Raw genomic sequence first — 20,000 nt, 5'->3', positions numbered from 1 at the left:
CAAATAAATGAATGTGTGGGAAACACTGTATAATATACTGTATGTGTGTGTGTGAGTGTGTTTGTGTATATATATATATATATATATATATATATATACATACACATATATATATACATACATATATATGTGTGTGTGTGTGTGTGTGTGTATATATACGTATATATTAGGGCTGCAACTAACGATTAATTTGATAATCGATTAATCTGTCGATTATTACTTCGATTAATCGATTAATAATCGGATAAAAGAGACAATCTACATTTCTATCCTTTCCAGTATTTTATTGGGAAAAAACCCATCATACTGGCACCATACTTATTTTGATTGTTTATCCGCTGTTTGTAAATGTTGCAGTTTATAAATAAAGGTTTATAAAAGAAAAGAAAAAATATATATATATATATATATATATATATATATACACATACCACACATTCACACCCTATATATATATATATATATATACACGTGCACACACATTTGATATATATATACATACACATACATACACACTTTATATATATACAGGTAAAAGCCAGTAAATTAGAATATTTTGAAAAACTTGATTTATTTCAGTAATTGCATTCAAAAGGTGTAACTTGTACATTATATTTATTCATTGCACACAGACTGATGCATTCAAATGTTTATTTCATTTAATTTTGATGATTTGAAGTGGCAACAAATGAAAATCCAAAATTCCGTGTGTCACAAAATTAGAATATTACTTAAGGCTAATACAAAAAAGGGATTTTTAGAAATGTTGGCCAACTGAAAAGTATGAAAATGAAAAATATGAGCATGTACAATACTCAATACTTGGTTGGAGCTCCTTTTGCCTCAATTACTGCGTTAATGCGGCGTGGCATGGAGTCGATGAGTTTCTGGCACTGCTCAGGTGTTATGAGAGCCCAGGTTGCTCTGATAGTGGCCTTCAACTCTTCTGCGTTTTTGGGTCTGGCATTCTGCATCTTCCTTTTCACAATACCCCACAGATTTTCTATGGGGCTAAGGTCAGGGGAGTTGGCGGGCCAATTTAGAACAGAAATACCATGGTCCGTAAACCAGGCACGGGTAGATTTTGCGCTGTGTGCAGGCGCCAAGTCCTGTTGGAACTTGAAATCTCCATCTCCATAGAGCAGGTCAGCAGCAGGAAGCATGAAGTGCTCTAAAACTTGCTGGTAGACGGCTGCGTTGACCCTGGATCTCAGGAAACAGAGTGGACCGACACCAGCAGATGACATGGCACTCCAAACCATCACTGATGGTGGAAACTTTACACTAGACTTCAGGCAACGTGGATCCTGTGCCTCTCCTGTCTTCCTCCAGACTCTGGGACCTCGATTTCCAAAGGAAATGCAAAATTTGCATGGTTGGGTGATGGTTTGGGGTGCCATGTCATCTGCTGGTGTCGGTCCACTCTGTTTCCTGAGATCCAGGGTCAACGCAGCCGTCTACCAGCAAGTTTTAGAGCACTTCATGCTTCCTGCTGCTGACCTGCTCTATGGAGATGGAGATTTCAAGTTCCAACAGGACTTGGCGCCTGCACACAGCGCAAAATCTACCCGTGCCTGGTTTACGGACCATGGTATTTCTGTTCTAAATTGGCCCGCCAACTCCCCTGACCTTAGCCCCATGGAAAATCTGTGGGGTATTGTGAAAAGGAAGATGCAGAATGCCAGACCCAAAAACGCAGAAGAGTTGAAGGCCACTATCAGAGCAACCTGGGCTCTCATAACACCTGAGCAGTGCCAGAAACTCATCGACTCCATGCCACGCCGCATTAACGCAGTAATTGAGGCAAAAGGAGCTCCAACCAAGTATTGAGTATTGTACATGCTCATATTTTTCATTTTCATACTTTTCAGTTGGCCAACATTTCTAAAAATCCCTTTTTTGTATTAGCCTTAAGTAATATTCTAATTTTGTGACACACGGAATTTTGGATTTTCATTTGTTGCCACTTCAAATCATCAAAATTAAATGAAATAAACATTTGAATGCATCAGTCTGTGTGCAATGAATAAATATAATGTACAAGTTACACCTTTTGAATGCAATTACTGAAATAAATCAAGTTTTTCAAAATATTCTAATTTACTGGCTTTTACCTGTATATATATGTGTGTGTTTGTGTGTGCGTGCTTGTAAATTTGTGCGTCTATATTTTACGTGAATCGGTGCCCATTTTGGTTGGTGCCAAAAAAGTACCGGTTTTGGTACCCGATCCTAATCTTGACACAAAAACATAAATATTAATGCTGTCCCATAGGAAGAGACATGACAAAACTAGTGAGCATTAAATCACTGTTTTGATTGACTCGTTATTGTGGTTGTAGTTTGTGGCGATGGAGACCGACAGTATACGACTCGCTTTGGTAGCCTAGGAAATAGAATCCTGAAGCTGAGAGAACATTGTGCACTTGTGCATGTCTTCCAGTGACCTGTCACACAGCAGCCAGTACGTGCAGTCTCTGGCTCTGTGCACGCTCGCCTGTATCGGCTCAGCTGAGATGTGCAGGGATCTGGCGCCGGAGATCGACAGGCTGCTTCGAGCCTCCAACTCCTACATTAAGAAGAAGGTAACAAAGCTTGTCCATCAAGGAGCGTGTGCAACACTCCATTTGTGTGCAATATGTCAAGGGTACATGGAAGTAGGGATGGGCGATGTGGCCTAAAGTCTATATTGCGATTTACAGTCGTGGTCAAAAGTTTACATACACTTGTAATGTCATCATGTCATGGCTGTCTTGAGTTTACAATCATTTCCACAACTCTTATTTTTTTGTGATAGAGTGATTGGAGCACATACTTGTTGGTCACAAAAAACATTTATGAATGTATTATTTATCACCTTTTCTCCTCCAAACATATTGCTGGGTATTGTGACCAAACAGCTCAATTTTTGTTTCATCTGACCACAGAACTTTCCTCCAGAAGGTCTTATCTTTGTCCATGTGGTGTCAGAGGAAACAAAAATTGAGCTGTTTGACCGCAATACCCAGCAATATGTTTGGAGGAGAAAAGGTGAGGCATTTAATCCCAGGAACACAATTCATACCGTCAAGCATGGTGGTGATAGTATTATACTCTGGGCCTGTTTTGCTGCCAATGGAACTGGTGCTTTACAGAGAGTAAATGGAACAATGAAAAAGGAGGATTACCTCCAAATTCTTCAGGACAAGCTAAAATCATCAGCCCGGAGGTTGGGTCTTGGGCGCAACAGGACAATGACCCCAAACACACGTCAAAAGTGGTAAAGGAATGGGTAAATCAGGCAACACATTTAGCTGAACTGCACCAATTGAGTGGTCAAAAATTCAAGCAAAAGCTTGTGGATGGCTACCAAAAGCGCCTTATTGCAGTGAAACTTGCCAAGGGACATGTAAGCAAATATTAACATTGCTGTATGTATACTTTTGACCCAGTCACATTTTCAGTAGACCTATAATAAATTCATAAAAGAACCAAACTTCATGAATGTTTTTTGTGACCAACAAGTATGTGCTCCAATCACTACATCACAAAAAAATAAGAAATTATTGTAAACTCAAGACGGCCATGACATGATGTTCTTTACAAGTGTATGTACACTTTTGATCGTGACTGTATGTCACAACATATTATTTGGCATATACATTTCAAAACGGGTTACAAAGGCTCCGAATTTGGGTCATTTCCAGTCGTACTGTTTTGTCCAAACTTATATAATTTCCAATTTACTGGTCATTTCTGGTTAGTTACTACACTTCTGTTAAAATGTAACAAACACTTGTTCTTCTGTTGTTCAATACTTTACATTAGAGCCACATGCGCCTCTTTAGTGCCGCCCTCGTGGCTCCCTGGAGCTTTTTCAAAAATCTATGAAAATAGAAAAAGATGAAGAGAAAATTAAATTTTTTGTTTTAATATGGTTTCTGTAGGAGAACAAACATGACACAAACCTTCCTAATTGTTAGAAATCCCACTGTTTATATTAAACATGCTTCACTGATGAGACTGTTTGGCAAGCGCCGTTTTGTCCTACTAATTTCGGCAGTCCTCGAACTCACCGTGGTTTGTTGACATGTACGTTCTCCGACGCTGCCACGGAAAAAGGTGTTTTATGCCACAACTCCTTTGTCTCATTTTGTCCACCAAACGTTTTATACTGTGCCTGAATGCACAAAGGTGAGCTTCGTTGAGGTTATTGACGTGATGGAGTGCTAATCAGCCTAATTTGATCACTGCATGACTGCGCGCTAATCGATGCTAACATGCTATTTAAGCTAGCTGTATGTACATTAAGTAGTTTTTGTTTTACTTTTATTGTTTATGCAAAATTATGCACAAAATTAATTACTAATGAAAAAATACATGCATGTTTTTCATTGTTTTAATTATATAAATATAGTCAGGACCAAACATGTTTCAGTTTTATGCTCCTAAAATCTGGAATAGTCTTTATGAAGATGTGAGATGTTCAAATCTAAGCTGGAAACACTTTTATTTAATTGTGCTTATGACAACTGGAAGTATTTTATCTACAGTATTTGATTGATTTTAAATAATTATGATTGTTTTTCATCATGATTGTATATTCAGATTTCAATTTAAATTATGATTTATGTCTTTATTTTCACCTTCTTTTAATTTTTCTGTAAAGCATTTTGAATTGCCTTGTGTACAAATTGTGTTCAATGCCTTGCCTGTATAAATACGTCTGTATTTACTCTAAATCGGGGGTCTGCAACCTGCGGCTCTTAGGCGCCGCCCTAGTGGCTCCCTGGAGCTTTTTCCAAAATTTATAAAAATGGAAAAAGATGAAGGGAAAATTATATTTTTTGTTTTAATATGGTTTCTGTAGGAGAACAAACATGACACAAACCTTCCTAATTGTTAGAAATCCCACTGTTTATATTAAACATGCTTCACTGATGAGACTGTTTGGCAAGCGCCGTTTTGTCCTACTAATTTCGGCAGTCCTCGAACTCACCGTAGTTTGTTGACGTGTACAACGTTCTCCGACGCTGTCACAGAAAAACGTGTTTTATGCTACTACTCCTTTGTCTCATTTTGTCCACCAAACGTTTTATACTGTGCCTGAATGCACAAAATGTAACTTTGTTGATGTTATTGACGTGTTGGAGTGCTAATCAGCCTTATTTGGTCACTGCATGACTGCGCGCTAATCGATGCTAGCATGCTATTTAAGCTAGCTGTATGTACATTAAGTAGTTTTTGTTTTACTTTTATTGTTTATGCAAAATTATGCACAAAATTAATTACTAATGAAAAAAACATGCATGTTTTTCATTGTTTTAATTATATAAATATAGTCAGGACCAAACATGTTTCAGTTTTATGCTCCTAAAATCTGGAATAGTCTTTATGAAGATGTGAGATGTTCAAATCTAAGCTGGAAACACTTTTATTTAATTGTGCTTATGACAACTGGAAGTATTTTATCTACAGTATTTGATTGATTTTAAATAATTATGATTGTTTTTTTTATCATGATTGTATATTCAGATTTGAATTTAAATTCTAAATGTTATATCTTTATTTTTGCTTTCTTTTAATTTTTCTGTAAAGCATTTTGAATTGCCTTGTGTACAAATTGTGTTCAATGCCTTGCCTGTATAAATACGTCTGTATTTACTCTAAATCGGGGGTCTGCAACCTGCGGCTCTTAGGCGCCGCCCTAGTGGCTCCCTGGAGCTTTTTCCAAAATTTATAAAAATGGAAAAAGATGAAGGGAAAATTATATTTTTTGTTTTAATATGGTTTCTGTAGGAGAACAAACATGACACAAACCTTCCTAATTGTTAGAAATCCCACTGTTTATATTAAACATGCTTCACTGATGAGACTGTTTGGCAAGCGCCGTTTTGTCCTACTAATTTCGGCAGTCCTCGAACTCACCGTAGTTTGTTGACGTGTACAACGTTCTCCGACGCTGTCACAGAAAAACGTGTTTTATGCTACTACTCCTTTGTCTCATTTTGTCCACCAAACGTTTTATACTGTGCCTGAATGCACAAAATGTAACTTTGTTGATGTTATTGACGTGTTGGAGTGCTAATCAGCCTTATTTGGTCACTGCATGACTGCGCGCTAATCGATGCTAGCATGCTATTTAAGCTAGCTGTATGTACATTAAGTAGTTTTTGTTTTACTTTTATTGTTTATGCAAAATTATGCACAAAATTAATTACTAATGAAAAAAACATGCATGTTTTTCATTGTTTTAATTATATAAATATAGTCAGGACCAAACATGTTTCAGTTTTATGCTCCTAAAATCTGGAATAGTCTTTATGAAGATGTGAGATGTTCAAATCTAAGCTGGAAACACTTTTATTTAATTGTGCTTATGACAACTGGAAGTATTTTATCTACAGTATTTGATTGATTTTAAATAATTATGATTGTTTTTTTTATCATGATTGTATATTCAGATTTGAATTTAAATTCTAAATGTTATATCTTTATTTTTGCTTTCTTTTAATTTTTCTGTAAAGCATTTTGAATTGCCTTGTGTACAAATTGTGTTCAATGCCTTGCCTGTATAAATATGTCTGTATTTACTCTAAATCGGGGGTCTGCAACCTACGGTTCTTAGGCGCCGCCCCAGTGGCTCCCTGGAGCTTTTTCCAAAATTTATAAAAATGGAAAAAGATGAAGGGAAAATTATATTTTTTGTTTTAATATGGTTTCTGTAGGAGAACAAACATGACACAAACCTTCCTAATTGTTAGAAATCCCACTGTTTGTATTAAACATGCTTCACTGATGAGACTGTTTGGCAAGCGCCGTTTTGTCCTACTAATTTCGCCAGTCCTCGAACTCACCGTAGTTTGTTGACGTGTACAACATTCTCCGACGCTGCCACAGAAAAACGTGTTTTATGCCACTACTCCTTTGTCTCATTTTGTCCACCAAACGTTTTATACTGTGCCTGAATGCACAAAATTTAACTTTGTTGATGTTATTGACGTGTTGGAGTGCTAATCAGCCTTATTTGGTCACTGCATGACTGCGTGCTAATCAAAGCTAACATGCTATTTAAGCTAGCTGTATGTACATTAAGTAGTTTTTGTTTTACTTTTATTGTTTATGCAAAATTATGCACAAAATTAATTACTAATGAAAATATACATGCATGTTTTTCATTGTTTTAATTATATAAATAAAGTCAGGACCAAACATGTTTCAGTTGTATGCTCCTAAAATCTGGAATAGTCTTTATGAAGATGTGAGATGTTCAAATCTAAGATGGAAACACTTTTATTTCATTGTGCTTATGACAACTGGAAGTATTTTATCTACGGTATTTGATTGATTTTAAATAATTATGATTTTTTTTTTTGTCATGATTGTATATTCAGATTTCATTTTAAATCATGATTTTATATCTTTATTTTTGCCTTTTAATTTTTCTGTAAAGCACTTTCAATTGCTTTGTGTACAAATTGTGCTCTATGCCTTGCCTATATAAATTTGTCTGTATTTACTCTAAATCGGGGGTCTGCAACCTTGTGGCTCCCTGGAGATTTTTCAAAAATCTATGAAAATAGAAAAAGATGAAGGGAAAATTATATTTTTTGTTTTAATATGGTTTCTGTAGGAGAACAAACATGACACAAACCTTCCTAATTGTTAGAAATCCTACTGTTTATATTCAACATGCTTCACTGATGAGACTGTTTGGCAAGCGCCGTTTTGTCCTACTAATTTCGGCAGTCCTCGAACTCACCGTAGTTTGTTGACGTGTACAACTTTCTACGACGCTGCCACCGAAAAACGTGTTTTACGCCACTACTCCTTTGTCTCATTTTGTCCACCAAACGTTTTATACTGTGTCTGAATGCACAAAATGTAACTTTGTTGATGTTATTTACGTGTTGGAGTGCTAATCAGCCTTATTTGGTCACTGCATGACTGCGTGCTAATCGATGCTAACATGCTATTTACATTGTATTGTACATTTAGTAGTTTTTTAAAGTATTGAGCAAATTTTAAATTACCGCGATTATGATAACCGCGATGATTTCGGTCACAATAACCGTGATAAAACATTTTCATACCATGACATCCCTAGTCCAGGGTATGCTGATACTATTCTTGGTATTGGTACTGACGATCCGCCCACCCTTGTTTGCATTGAGGTAGCACAGTAGCTAGGGAACACAGTTAAGTGGGAGTCTTCAGACCTATGTCTTAGCATGCCTGTTTAGATAGGTACTAAAGGTATCAGGTAGAAGTATACACGTCGCCTCCTGTTGGTTGTGGACCACAGCATGGGGGTCCACTGTATTATTTATAATGTGCAAGCCGTGTCATTAGTATTCAAGCTGCTATTGTGAGGAACTCTTACCTAATAAAGTTGTGTTTGAGGTCTCACAAGGAATGACGGCTTGTTCTTCTGTCCACTTTCTTTGTGTTCACCTAGGCTGCTCTGTGTGCAATACACATTGTGAGAAAAGTTCCCGATCTCGGGGAGCTTTTCGCTCCGACGGCTCGCGCCCTCCTGGTGGAAAAGCACCACGGTCAGTCAACCTCAAGACCCTCGTCCAAGACACACGTTTTACTGGCTTGTTATATTCAAGGCCGTGTGCTGTGTTTGTCCCAAGGTGTGCTCCATGGCGCCGTAGTGCTCATCACGGAGCTGTGCGTGTGCAATCCAGAGACACTCGAGCGCTTCAGAAAGGTACCGAGGACACGCAAAGTATACCTAACATAACATAACGTAACATAAACACCTCCGGTGTTGCTTTGTGTGCAATTTCTTAAATTGAACTGATCTGAACAATATCCAGTGTTGTGGTATTTCAATTAACTGGAATGCTGTGCTCTGTGGGGCCCTTAAAGGGGAACATTATCACAATTTCAGAAGAGTTAAAAGCATTAAAAATCAGTTCCCAGTGGCTTATTTTATTTTTCGAAGTTTTTTTCAAAATTTTACCCATCACGCAATATCCCTAAAAAAAGCTTCAAAGTGCCTGATTTTAACCACCCGTCCATTTTCCTGTGACGTCACATAGTGATGCCAACACAAACAAACATGGCGCATAGAACAGCAAGCTATAGTGACACTAGCTCGGATTCAGACTCGGATTTCAGCGGCTTAAGCGATTCAACAGATTACGCATGTATTGAAACGGATGGTTGTAGTGTGGAGGCAGGTAGCGAAAACGAAATTGAAGAAGAAACTGAAGCTATTGAGCCATATCGGTTTGAACCGTATGCAAGCGAAACCGACGAAAACGACACGACAGCCAGCGACACGGGAGAAAGCGAGGACGAATTCGGCGATCGCCTTCTAACCAACGATTGGTATGTGTTTGTTTGGCATTATGAAATACATTTGGCAACAACATGCACTTTGAGAGTGCAGACAGCCCAATTTTCATCAATTAGTATATTCTGTAGACATACCCTCATCCGCTCTCTTTTCCTGAAAGCTGATCTGTCCAGTTTTGGAGTTGATGTCAGCAGGCCAGGGAAGCTAGGGTCGATATTCTTCTCTTGATCATCTTCGGTGGCATAAGGGACGGTGTGAGCCAAGACATCCAGGGGGTTTAGCTCGCTCGTCTGCGGGAACAAACTGCCGCCATTGCTTGCCGTGCTACCGAGGTCCTTTGTCCCTGAATTGCTCACACACTCCGGCAGATTCAATGGGGGTCTGGCGGAAGATTTCTTTGACTTTATCGTTGGAAATGCATCTGCTTTGCGTGTCGCAGGATATCCACACATTCTTGCCATCTCTGTCGTAGCATAGCTTTCGTCGGTAAAGTGTGCGGAACAAACGACTGACCATTTCGTCGGCTTTCCCCACAGTCTCGTATTTTGAACAAATTTCGTCCATTTTCCTGCCACTTTCGCATCTTTGGGCCACTGGTGCAACTTGAATCCGTCCCTGTTCGTGTTGTTACACCCTCCGACAACACACCGACGAGGCATGATGTCTCCAAGGTACGGAAAACGGTCGAAAAAACAGAAAATAACAGAGCTGATTTGACTCGGTGTTTGAGAAAATGGCGGATTGCTTCCCGATGTGACGTCATCGCTCCGAGAGCGAATAATAGAAAGGCGTTTAATTCGCCAAAATTCACCCATTTAGAGTTCGGAAATCGGTTAAAAAAATATATGGTCTTTTTTCTGCAACATCAAGGTATATATTGACGCTTACATAGGTCTGGCGATAATGTTCCCCTTTAAGCTTGGGAAGTTTGGAAATATTGACCATTTTTTGATTATTCAAAGTTGGACACCGTCCATGGGAATTAATGGGAATATATGGGAATTAATGGGGAATTACAAATATTATATATTATTGGGCACTTGTCTATATGCTGCTGCATCTTTGTGGCATTTTTGACGTAGCTCTTTGCACAGAATTTGCAAATGTACACCGCCTTTCTGCCTACATTGGTTGAGGTGAAATGTCTCGACACATCAGATGGTGTACGCGGCATTATTCTCTTTGTATTGATTTATTCTTGTAAAACACTAATGCAATGCCACACACAGATATAAATAGTCAGCTAAATAATTGGAGTAGTCTTTAAAAATATTTTACTGATGGACAAATGAATAGAAATAGGCTAGATGAATAAATGAACAGTCAATCAGCATGCTAAATCAAACTATAACCTACGTTCTTCTATGACAACAGAATGGCCCGCAGAACAGAAGGCAGAGGAAACTACACGTTTTGATTTAGTATTTGCTAGTTGAACTTTACAGATCACAGAAAAGGTCAATTCGGATCGCTAACGCTGTTAGCATAAATGAATGGGATTTAAAGGGGAACATTATCACAATTTCAGAAGGGTTAAAACCATTAAATGTCAGTTCCCAGTGGCTTATTTTATTTTTCGAAGTTTTTAAAAAAAATTTACCCATCACGCAATATCCCTAAAAAAAAAGCTTCAAAGTGCCTGATTTTAGCCATCGTTATATACACCCGTCCATTTTCCTGTGACGTCACATAGTGATGCCAATACAAACAAACATGGCGCATAGAACAGCAAGCTATAGCGACATTAGCTCGGATTCAGACTCGGATTTCAGCGGCTGAAGCGATTCAACAGATTACGCATGTATTGAAACGGATGGTTGTAGTGTGGAGGCAGGTAGCGAAAACGAAATTGAAGAAGAAACTGAAGCTATTGAGCCATATCGGTTTGAACCGTATGCAAGCGAAACCGACGAAAACGACACGACAGCCAGCGACACGGGAGAAAGCGAGGACGAATTCGGCGATCGCCTTCTAACCAACAATTGGTATGTGTTTGTTTGGCATTAAAGGAAACTAACAACTATGAACTAGGTTTACAGCATATGAAATACATTTGGCAACAACATGCACTTTGAGAGTGCAGACAGCCCAATTTTCATCAATTAATATATTCTGTAGACATACCCTCATCCGTTCTCTTTTCCTGAAAGCTGATCTGTCCAGTTTTGGAGTTGATGTCAGCAGGTCAAGGAAGCTAGGGTCGATATTCTTCTCTTGATCATCTTCGGTGGCATATGGGACGGTGTGAGCCAAGACATCCAGGGGGTTTAGCTCGCTCGTCTGCGGGAACAAACTGCCGCCATTGCTTGCCGTGCTACCGAGGTGCTTTGTCCCTGAATTGTTCACACACTCCGGCAGATTCAATGGGGGTCTTTCGGCAGATTTCTTTGACTTTATCGTTGGAAATGCATCTGCTTTGAGTGTCGCAGGATATCCACACATTCTTGCCATCTCTGTCGTAGCATAGCTTTCGTCGGTAAAGTGTGCGGAACAAACGTCCAATTTCTTGCCACTTTCGCATCTTTGGGCCACTGGTGCAACTTGAATCCGTCCCTGTTCGTGTTGTTACACCCTCCGACAACACACCGACGAGGCATGATGTCTCCAAGGTACGGAAAACAGTCGAAAAAACGGAAAATAACAGCTGATTTGACTCTTTGTTTGAGAAAATGGCGGATTGCTTCCTGATGTGACGTCACGTTGTGACGTCATCGCTCCGAGAGCGAATAATAGAAAGGCGTTTAATTCGCCAAAATTCACCCATTTAGAGTTCGGAAATCGGTTAAAAAATATATGGTCTTTTTTCTGCAACATGAAGGTATATATTGACGCTTACATAGGTCTGGTGATAATGTTCCCCTTTAACATAGAAAAAATTAGCATCACGGCTAATGGAGAAATATTTTCGGTTCATTATGAGACTGTGGTGGTACATAAACCTAGCTAGCTAGAGATATTGGCCCCAAAATCATTTAACAAGTACAGGAAGAGTGGAAGTCTGCTGGAGTAGTCTACAGTCATACAGTAACAAGCTATTACACCTCTATTAAACTTAAATACAATAGATCAAATATATTTACCCCAGTAATATCATCAACACTTACCTGACTGGATGAAGTCCTTGGGCTCAAATACTAGTGTGGCCTGTAGTGTGTAGCATGCTGGGAATGATCTGTGCATGTGATGGAATAATGCACTGCACATGTGATGTGAGGAATGCACTGTGCAGGGTTGAAATTCTACTGAATTTGCATTAAATCAGGTTGTTTTAGCTAATAATCATGCTGCAAGGTCTAGCATGTTGCATTCAATGTTTATTCCCATTAATTTCCCGTTAATTCCCATGGAAAGTTTCCAACTTTGAATATTCCCGGATTTTCGCAACCCTACGGCCAGGTAATACAAAGCACACGCTACCTTTTTTTTTTTATCACATCCACTGGAGCCCGCGTTCTCTTGCCGTCTGAGAAGTGTTGTATCCCAAATAGCTGCAATGGCTTTCTCTTAAGGTATTCATGTGTGATTTCCACAAGCATCTGTACAGACGGAAGGAGAAACACAGGCTTGTCTGGATGACTCGCCTCCATATTTTGTGAAACTTTTATTGTTCTTTTTTAAATGTGCTTTATAAACAAAGTGGATCGGATTGTGTGTATCGCAGGCAGTGCCAGACCTGGTTCGGATCATGAAAGGCTTGGTCACCTCCGGGTATTCTCCAGAGCACGATGTGGCTGGGATCAGCGACCCTTTCCTGCAGGTACACGCTAAATGTGGGATGTGTGGTTCATGAACGAAGCGTCTCTTTGAAGGTCAGCTCCATCTCTTTCACGGTTTTTTTAAATACAATCTCTAATGGAGCCACACACAACCAAGGGTGCAAGGGGAAGAAAAAAAAAACCCAACATATAATATGTTGTTTCATTTTATGTGTGTTTAGTAGAAAAAAAGTTTCCAATACTTCAAGTAAATAGCTCAGTTAGTGTTTAGATTTTTTAAAATTTGTGTGGCACTATTTAGAACAGGGGTGTCAAACTCATTTTAGCTCAAGGGCCGCATGGAGGGAAATCTGTGCACACTTGGCATTAAAACTAAAAAAATAAAGACACCTTCAGATTGTTTTCTTTGTCTTACTTTGGCCAAAAAATAGAACAAACCCATTCTCAAAATATTACAATAAAGATATAGGAACAAATACCCGGCAGCGGTAAAGTTTAGATCCATGAAGGAAAGAAGAAAGTGAATGAATGTTTATAACTGAATACTAGAAATGTCCGATAATGGATTTTTTGCCGATATTCCGATATTGTCCAACTCTTAATTACCGATTCCGATATCAACCGATACCGATATATACAGTCGTGGAATTAACACATTATTATGCCTAGTTGTGTTGAGATGCCCCGCTGGATGCATTAAACCAGTGGTTCTTAACCTGGGTTCGATGGAACCCTAGGGGTTCGGTGAGTCGGCCTCAGGGGTTCGGCGGAGCCTCCGCCGCGGAGGTCAGGACACACCCGACTCATCGTGTAAATAAAAACTTCTCCCTCTCGGCGTATTATGGATACCCCCAAACAATGTTCCCTCTAGCTCAGTGGCCTAGTGGTTAGAGTGTCCGCCCTGAGATCGGTAGGTTGTGAGTTCAAACCCTGGCCGAGTCATACCAAAGACTATAAAAATGGGACCCATTACCTGCCTGCTTGGCACTCAGTATCAAGGGTTGGAATTGGGGGTTAAATCACCAAAAATGATTCCCGGGCGCCGCCACTGCTGCCCACTGCTACCCTCACCTCCCAGGGGGTGAACAAGGGTGATGGGTAAGACACATTTCACCACACCTAGTGTGTGACAATCATTGGTACTTTAACTTAGATGTGCACACTGTGGCCACACCAGCAGCACACCTGTCCCAAACCTGAGTAAATACCAAGTTAATGACGCCAAAAGGGACAAGCGGTAGAAAATGGATGGAGTGATGGATGTTTTATTATTATAATCAAATGACAGCAGTCATTTCCATGGGATTATTTTCTAAAATAAGTGTTTTGGCCCACTTACAATGACAGTGACACAACATATTGTTTTTCATGAGCTGTGTACTAGTATTGTATGTCTGGGTGGGGGTCCTGCTTTGGAAATAATTTATACCTCTTTCTGATACCGCATTTAATTCCCACTAAAACATTCACATTTTGCACAATGAGATGTAAACATGGGATCATTACTCTAACATTCTGTTTGTAAAATGTATGTATTAGTATTTATTTAATATAATAACATCATTTCATGATTAATATTTATAAATGAAGATTAAATTAAGATTTTTTTTACTAAAGAAGGGTTCGGTGAAAGCGCATATGAAACTGGTGGGGTTCGGTACCTCCACCAAGGTTAAGAACCACTGCATTAAACAATGTAACAAGGTTTTCCAAAATAAATCAACTCAAGTTATGGAAAAAAATGCCAACATGGCACTGACATATTTATTATTGAAGTCACAAGCATGTTTTACTCAATATATGTCATCAAATCTCAGCAACAAGCTGTAATATCTTACTGAGATCATTTAGGACCAAAACCCTTAAAACAAGTAAAACACTCAGACATAAAATCTTATGTATGGCCGCGCAAGTCCCGGGATGCCCAAAATGTCCATAACACACCCAGCCGAGTCCCACGGGGAGGGAGGATAAAGGTTGGAAAAGTCAGCAAAAGTCCCAAAAATGTTCAAAATACCTACCCAGGTTCAGGTCCCACAAGTCCCGCCGCCGGCAGTGATGCCCAAAATGTCCAAAACGCGCCCAGCAAAGTCCCACGGGATGGCGGGGAGAAAAGTGAGAAAAGATGGTAAAAAGTCTTAAGACTTGTAGCACTCCATGTGGGACTCGAACCTGGGTAGGTATTTTGAACATTTTTGGGACTTTTGCCGATTTTTCCAACTTTTATCGCCCCTCCCCGTGGGACTCGGCTGGGTGTGTTATGGACATTTTGGGCATCCCGGGACTTGCGCGGCCGACGGCGGGACTTGTGGGGACTCGAACCTGGGTAGGTATTTTGAACACTTTTGGGGACTTTTGACGACTTTTCTCACTTTTCTCCCCCACTTCCCGTGGGACTTTGCTGGGTGCGTTTTGGACATTTTTTGCATCCTGGGACTTGTGCGGCGGGACTCGTGGGACTGGAACCTGGGGAGTTATTTTGGACAAAATTGGGACTTTTGACCATTTTGGCCGCCTTTTCCCCTCTTCTTCCCCGCCTTCCTGAGCACCATTGCTGGGTGTGTTTTGGGCAAAAATAGTTTCAAGCATGTTTTACTCAATATAGGTCATCAAATCTCAGCTACAAGCTGTAATATCTTACTGAGATCATTTAGGACCAAAACACTTAAAACAAGTAAAACACTCTAACATAAAATCTTATGTATGGCCCGGGATGTCCAAAATGTCCATAACACACCCAGCCGAGTCCCACGGGGAGGGGGATAAAGGTTGGAAAAGTCAGCAAAAGTCCCAAAAATTTTCAAAATACCTACCCAGGTTCGAGTCCCACAAGTCCCGCCGCCGGCCGCGCAAGTCCCGCCGCCGACCAGGATGCCCAAAATGTCCAAAACGCGCCCAGCAAAGTCCCACGGGAAAGCGGGGAGAAAAGTGAGAAAAGTCGGTAAAATGTTCAAAAATCACATCCGGGTTCGAGTGCCACAAGTCTTAAGACTTGTGGCACTCCGTGTGGGACTCGAACCTGGGTGTGTTATGGACATTTTGGGCATCCTGGGACTTGCGCGGCCGGCGGCGGGACTTATGGGACTCGAACCTTGGTAGGTATTTTGAACATTTTTGGGGACTTTGGACGACTTTTCTCACTTTTCTCCCCCACTTCCCGTGGGACTTTGCCGGGTGCGGGACTTGTGGGACTCAAACCTGGGGAGTTATTTTGGACAAAATTGGGACTTTTGACCATTTTGGCCGCCTTTTCCCCTCTTCTTCTCCGCCTTCCTGAGCACCATTGCTGGGTGTGTTTTGGGCAAAAATAGTTTCAAGCATGTTTTACTCAATATAGGTCATCAAATCTCAGCAACATGCTGTAATATCTTACTGAGATCATTTAGGACCAAAACACTTAAAACAAGTAAAACACTCTAACATCAAATCTGCTTAGTGAGAAGAATTATCTTATCAGACGGAAAATAAGCAAATATCACCCTTATTTGAGATATTTCATCTTACTTAGATGTCAGTTTTTGCAGTGTACCAGTACCAAAATATTGGTATCGGGACAACACTACTATGAACCGATTCCACATGCTACTGAATTGGAAGGAGAGTCCAAAACATTGGAACTGTCTTTTATATAAGCTCAATAAATGAATGAAGTGTCTTCCATTCCCAGGTGCGCATCTTGAGACTGCTGAGAATCCTCGGTCGCAACAACGAGGCAGCGAGTGACGCCATGAACGACCTCCTGGCTCAGGTTTGATTGACGCTTACCGACGTTTCGTGTCATGGCCCCACATCGGCCGCTGGTCTTCCCAAAGCCAGTACAGATGACAAATAATTGAGTGTGCACGTGCTTGCTGTTTAGGTAGCGACCAACACGGACAGCACTAAGACCGTGGGCAACGCCGTGCTGTATGAGACCGTTCTTACGGTGCTGGACATCAAGTCGGAGAGTGGCCTCAGGGTGAGAGACTTGTCTTTTTGTTCGCAGTCATTTCAAGTAATAGACAACATGCTTTTTATTTATTAAAAAAAAATAATAATAATAATAATAAATATTTGTATCTTTTTTTATTATTAAATCAACATAAAAACACTAGATACACTTACAGTTAGTGCACCAATCCAATAACCCACCCTTCACCCCTCATTCTCACTCATTTACAGAAAAGGGTTGTTTCCCTTTGTTATTAATATTCTAGTTCCTACATTATATATTAGAGATGTCCGATAATATCGGCCGATAAATGCTTTAAAATGTAATATCGGAAATTATCGGTATCGGTTTCAAAGAGTAAAATTAATGACTTTTTAAAACGCCGCTGTACGGAACGGTACATATCCGGTAAAACACGGACGTAGGGCATACTTGCCAACCCTTCCAATTTTCCCGGGAGACTCCCGAATTTCAGTGCCCCTCCCGAAAATCTCCCGGGGCAACCATTCTCCCTAATTTCTCCCGATTTCCAACCGGACATCAAGGGCATGCCTTAAAGGCACTGCCTTTAACGTCCTCTACAACCTGTCGTCAGGTCTGCTTTTCCTCCACACTAACAGCGTGCCGGCCCAATCACATAATATATACAGCTTTTACACACACACAAGTGAATGCAAAGCAAACTTGATCAATAGCCATACAGGTCACACTGAGGGTGGCCGTATAAACAACTTTAACACTGTTACAAATATGCGCCACACTGTGAACCCACACCAAACAATAATGACAAACACATTTCGGGAGAACATCCGCACCGTAACACAACATAAACACAACAGAACAAATACCCAGAACCCCTTGCAGCACTAACTCTTCCGGGACGCTACAATATACACCCCCCCGCTCTCCCCAACCCCGCCCACCTCAACCTCCTCATGCTCTCTCACGGAGAGCATGTCCCAAATTCCAAGCTGCTGTTTTGAGGCATGTTCAAAAAAATAATGCACTCTGTGACTTCAATAATAAATATGGCAGTGCCATGTTGGCATTTTTTTTCCATAACTTGATTTGATTTATTTTTTTAAACCTTGTTACATTGTTTAATGCATCCAGCGGGGCATCACAACAAAATTAGGCATAATAATGTGTTAATTCCACGACTGTATATATCGGTATCGGTTGATATCAGAATCGGTAATTAAGAGTTGGACAATATCGGAATATCGGATATTGGCAAAAAAGCTATAATTTTCATTCATTACTAGTTTCTATGTAACTGTTTTTATTTTATTTTAGTTTCTTTTTGTTCAAGAAAATATTTATTTTTCTTTCTTATTTATTTTTTTATTAGACTTAGACTTACACTTAGGCTTCCTTTTTATTGTCATTCAAATGTGAACTTTACAGTACAGATAAGAACGAAATTTTGTTGCATTAGCTCATGGTAGTGCAGGATAAAAGAGCAATAAGGTGCAGATATAAATAAATAGATTACTGTACAGATAAATATATTGCACTTTTTCAAATGCATCCACGCTTATGGATGTATGTTATTTTGTCTTTATATTCCAGCCAGTTAATAAATAATCTTCACCAGACCAGGTTGCCAATGAAATTAGATTGTTTAAAGGGTTCTTAAAAGCAGGTCCAGTCCAGCAACAACACACCTTCATTTTATGTGCACTCACAATTAGGGAACACCACAACAGATTGCATGTAATCTATAAACTAAAAACAAAATTAAATTTTCAAAATAAGCATTTTAGAACTTCCCATCTATTTTTTATGTTTTTTGGCATCATTATCGGTTTCAACCATTTAACTTTCTAAAGTAAAAAAAAAAAAGCTTAATAAATGTTTTAAATAAAGTAATGTTAAGTGAAAATCTATTTTTGGCCCTAATAATAAACCTTTTACCGAGTACTATAATTAAATTGACTGTCAAGGAACTCTCCGAAAATAACAGAAACCACATCAAGCTTCATAAACAAACCAATCCTTAAACACATTTTTTCAACTTCCACCCAAAAGGAAGACACAATATGACAATACCAAAACAAATGCATGGTGGATTCAGACTCCTGACAACCAAAACGGCAATCATCTTCCATAGTTTTAACATTTTTCCTGTGGGTAAAAAGTTATAAATAACCTCCTCCAACCTCCGAGGACAAAGATACGAACAATGGGAGACCGGGCTTTCAGCTCCGCCGCTCCCAGTCTGTGGAACGCTCTCCCTGACCAGCTGAGGGCACCACAGACTGTGGATGCTTTTAAAAAAGGCCTAAAAACCCTTCTTTTTAAAAAAGCCTTTTTTTAGATATATGCATACTAGTTTTAGCTATTTGGCTGTTCTACTTTTTATTTGTATTTATTTTTTATTATCTTTTTATTTTTATTTTTTTTAATACACTGTAGCACTTTGAGGTTGTTTACTCAATGCATACTTGCCAACCCTCCCGAATTTTCCGGGAGACTCCCGAAATTCAGCGCCTCTCCCGAAAACCTCCCGGCACAAATATTCTCCCGAGAATCTCCCGATTTTCAGCCAGAGCTGGAGGCCACGCCCCCCTCTAGCTCCATGAGTGAGGACAGCCTTTTTTTTATGACGGGAGGACAACAGGGTGACAAGAACTAAATCATCCAGACCAGAGATACATTGCATTATGTTTATCTTACCTAAAAAAAAATATATATTTATTAATTTAAAAAAAATAAAAAATAAAAATTTTTACTATATTTTGCTAAAAACATCAATATTAATTGTATTTTTATTTGTATTTTTTCTGACTCCTTATTACATCCAGCCATAAAATTATACATTAAAATAAACATATTGGAAATAATTAATTTTAAATGATCATAATAATTCATTTAAAATGACCATATTTAATTATTAAAATAATTGCTTGTTTATCAACAACTTTAGCATTTTATTCATTACATTTTGAAGCTCTCAGAAGCCAAGTTATTTTATATTCCTTAAGATTTATTTATGCAAGTTTGAAGTATCAATTATCTAAACACAGTTTTGTTTGCATATTTTCAGGATGTATATATATAT

General features: G+C 39.3%; 1 protein-coding gene across 1 annotated transcript in view; it reads left to right on the top strand.

Annotated features, from left to right (window-relative positions):
• The window catches only part of ap1g2 (adaptor related protein complex 1 subunit gamma 2), an 81,437-nt gene that overhangs the window by 17,089 nt on the left and 44,348 nt on the right, over positions 1-20,000 (top strand). The window contains exons 4-9 of the mRNA XM_061935860.1: positions 2,444-2,585; positions 8,438-8,534; positions 8,619-8,695; positions 12,951-13,046; positions 16,673-16,753; positions 16,865-16,963. Coding sequence (XP_061791844.1) covers positions 2,444-2,585; positions 8,438-8,534; positions 8,619-8,695; positions 12,951-13,046; positions 16,673-16,753; positions 16,865-16,963 — 592 coding nt within the window. The remainder of the gene's footprint in view (positions 1-2,443; positions 2,586-8,437; positions 8,535-8,618; positions 8,696-12,950; positions 13,047-16,672; positions 16,754-16,864; positions 16,964-20,000) is intronic.

Source organism: Nerophis lumbriciformis, linkage group LG03, assembly GCF_033978685.3.
Source record: "Nerophis lumbriciformis linkage group LG03, RoL_Nlum_v2.1, whole genome shotgun sequence".
Classification (NCBI taxonomy): domain Eukaryota; kingdom Metazoa; phylum Chordata; class Actinopteri; order Syngnathiformes; family Syngnathidae; genus Nerophis; species Nerophis lumbriciformis.
Note: the sequence above shows the minus strand (reverse complement) of the source record. Positions and strands in the feature narration are given on the sequence as shown.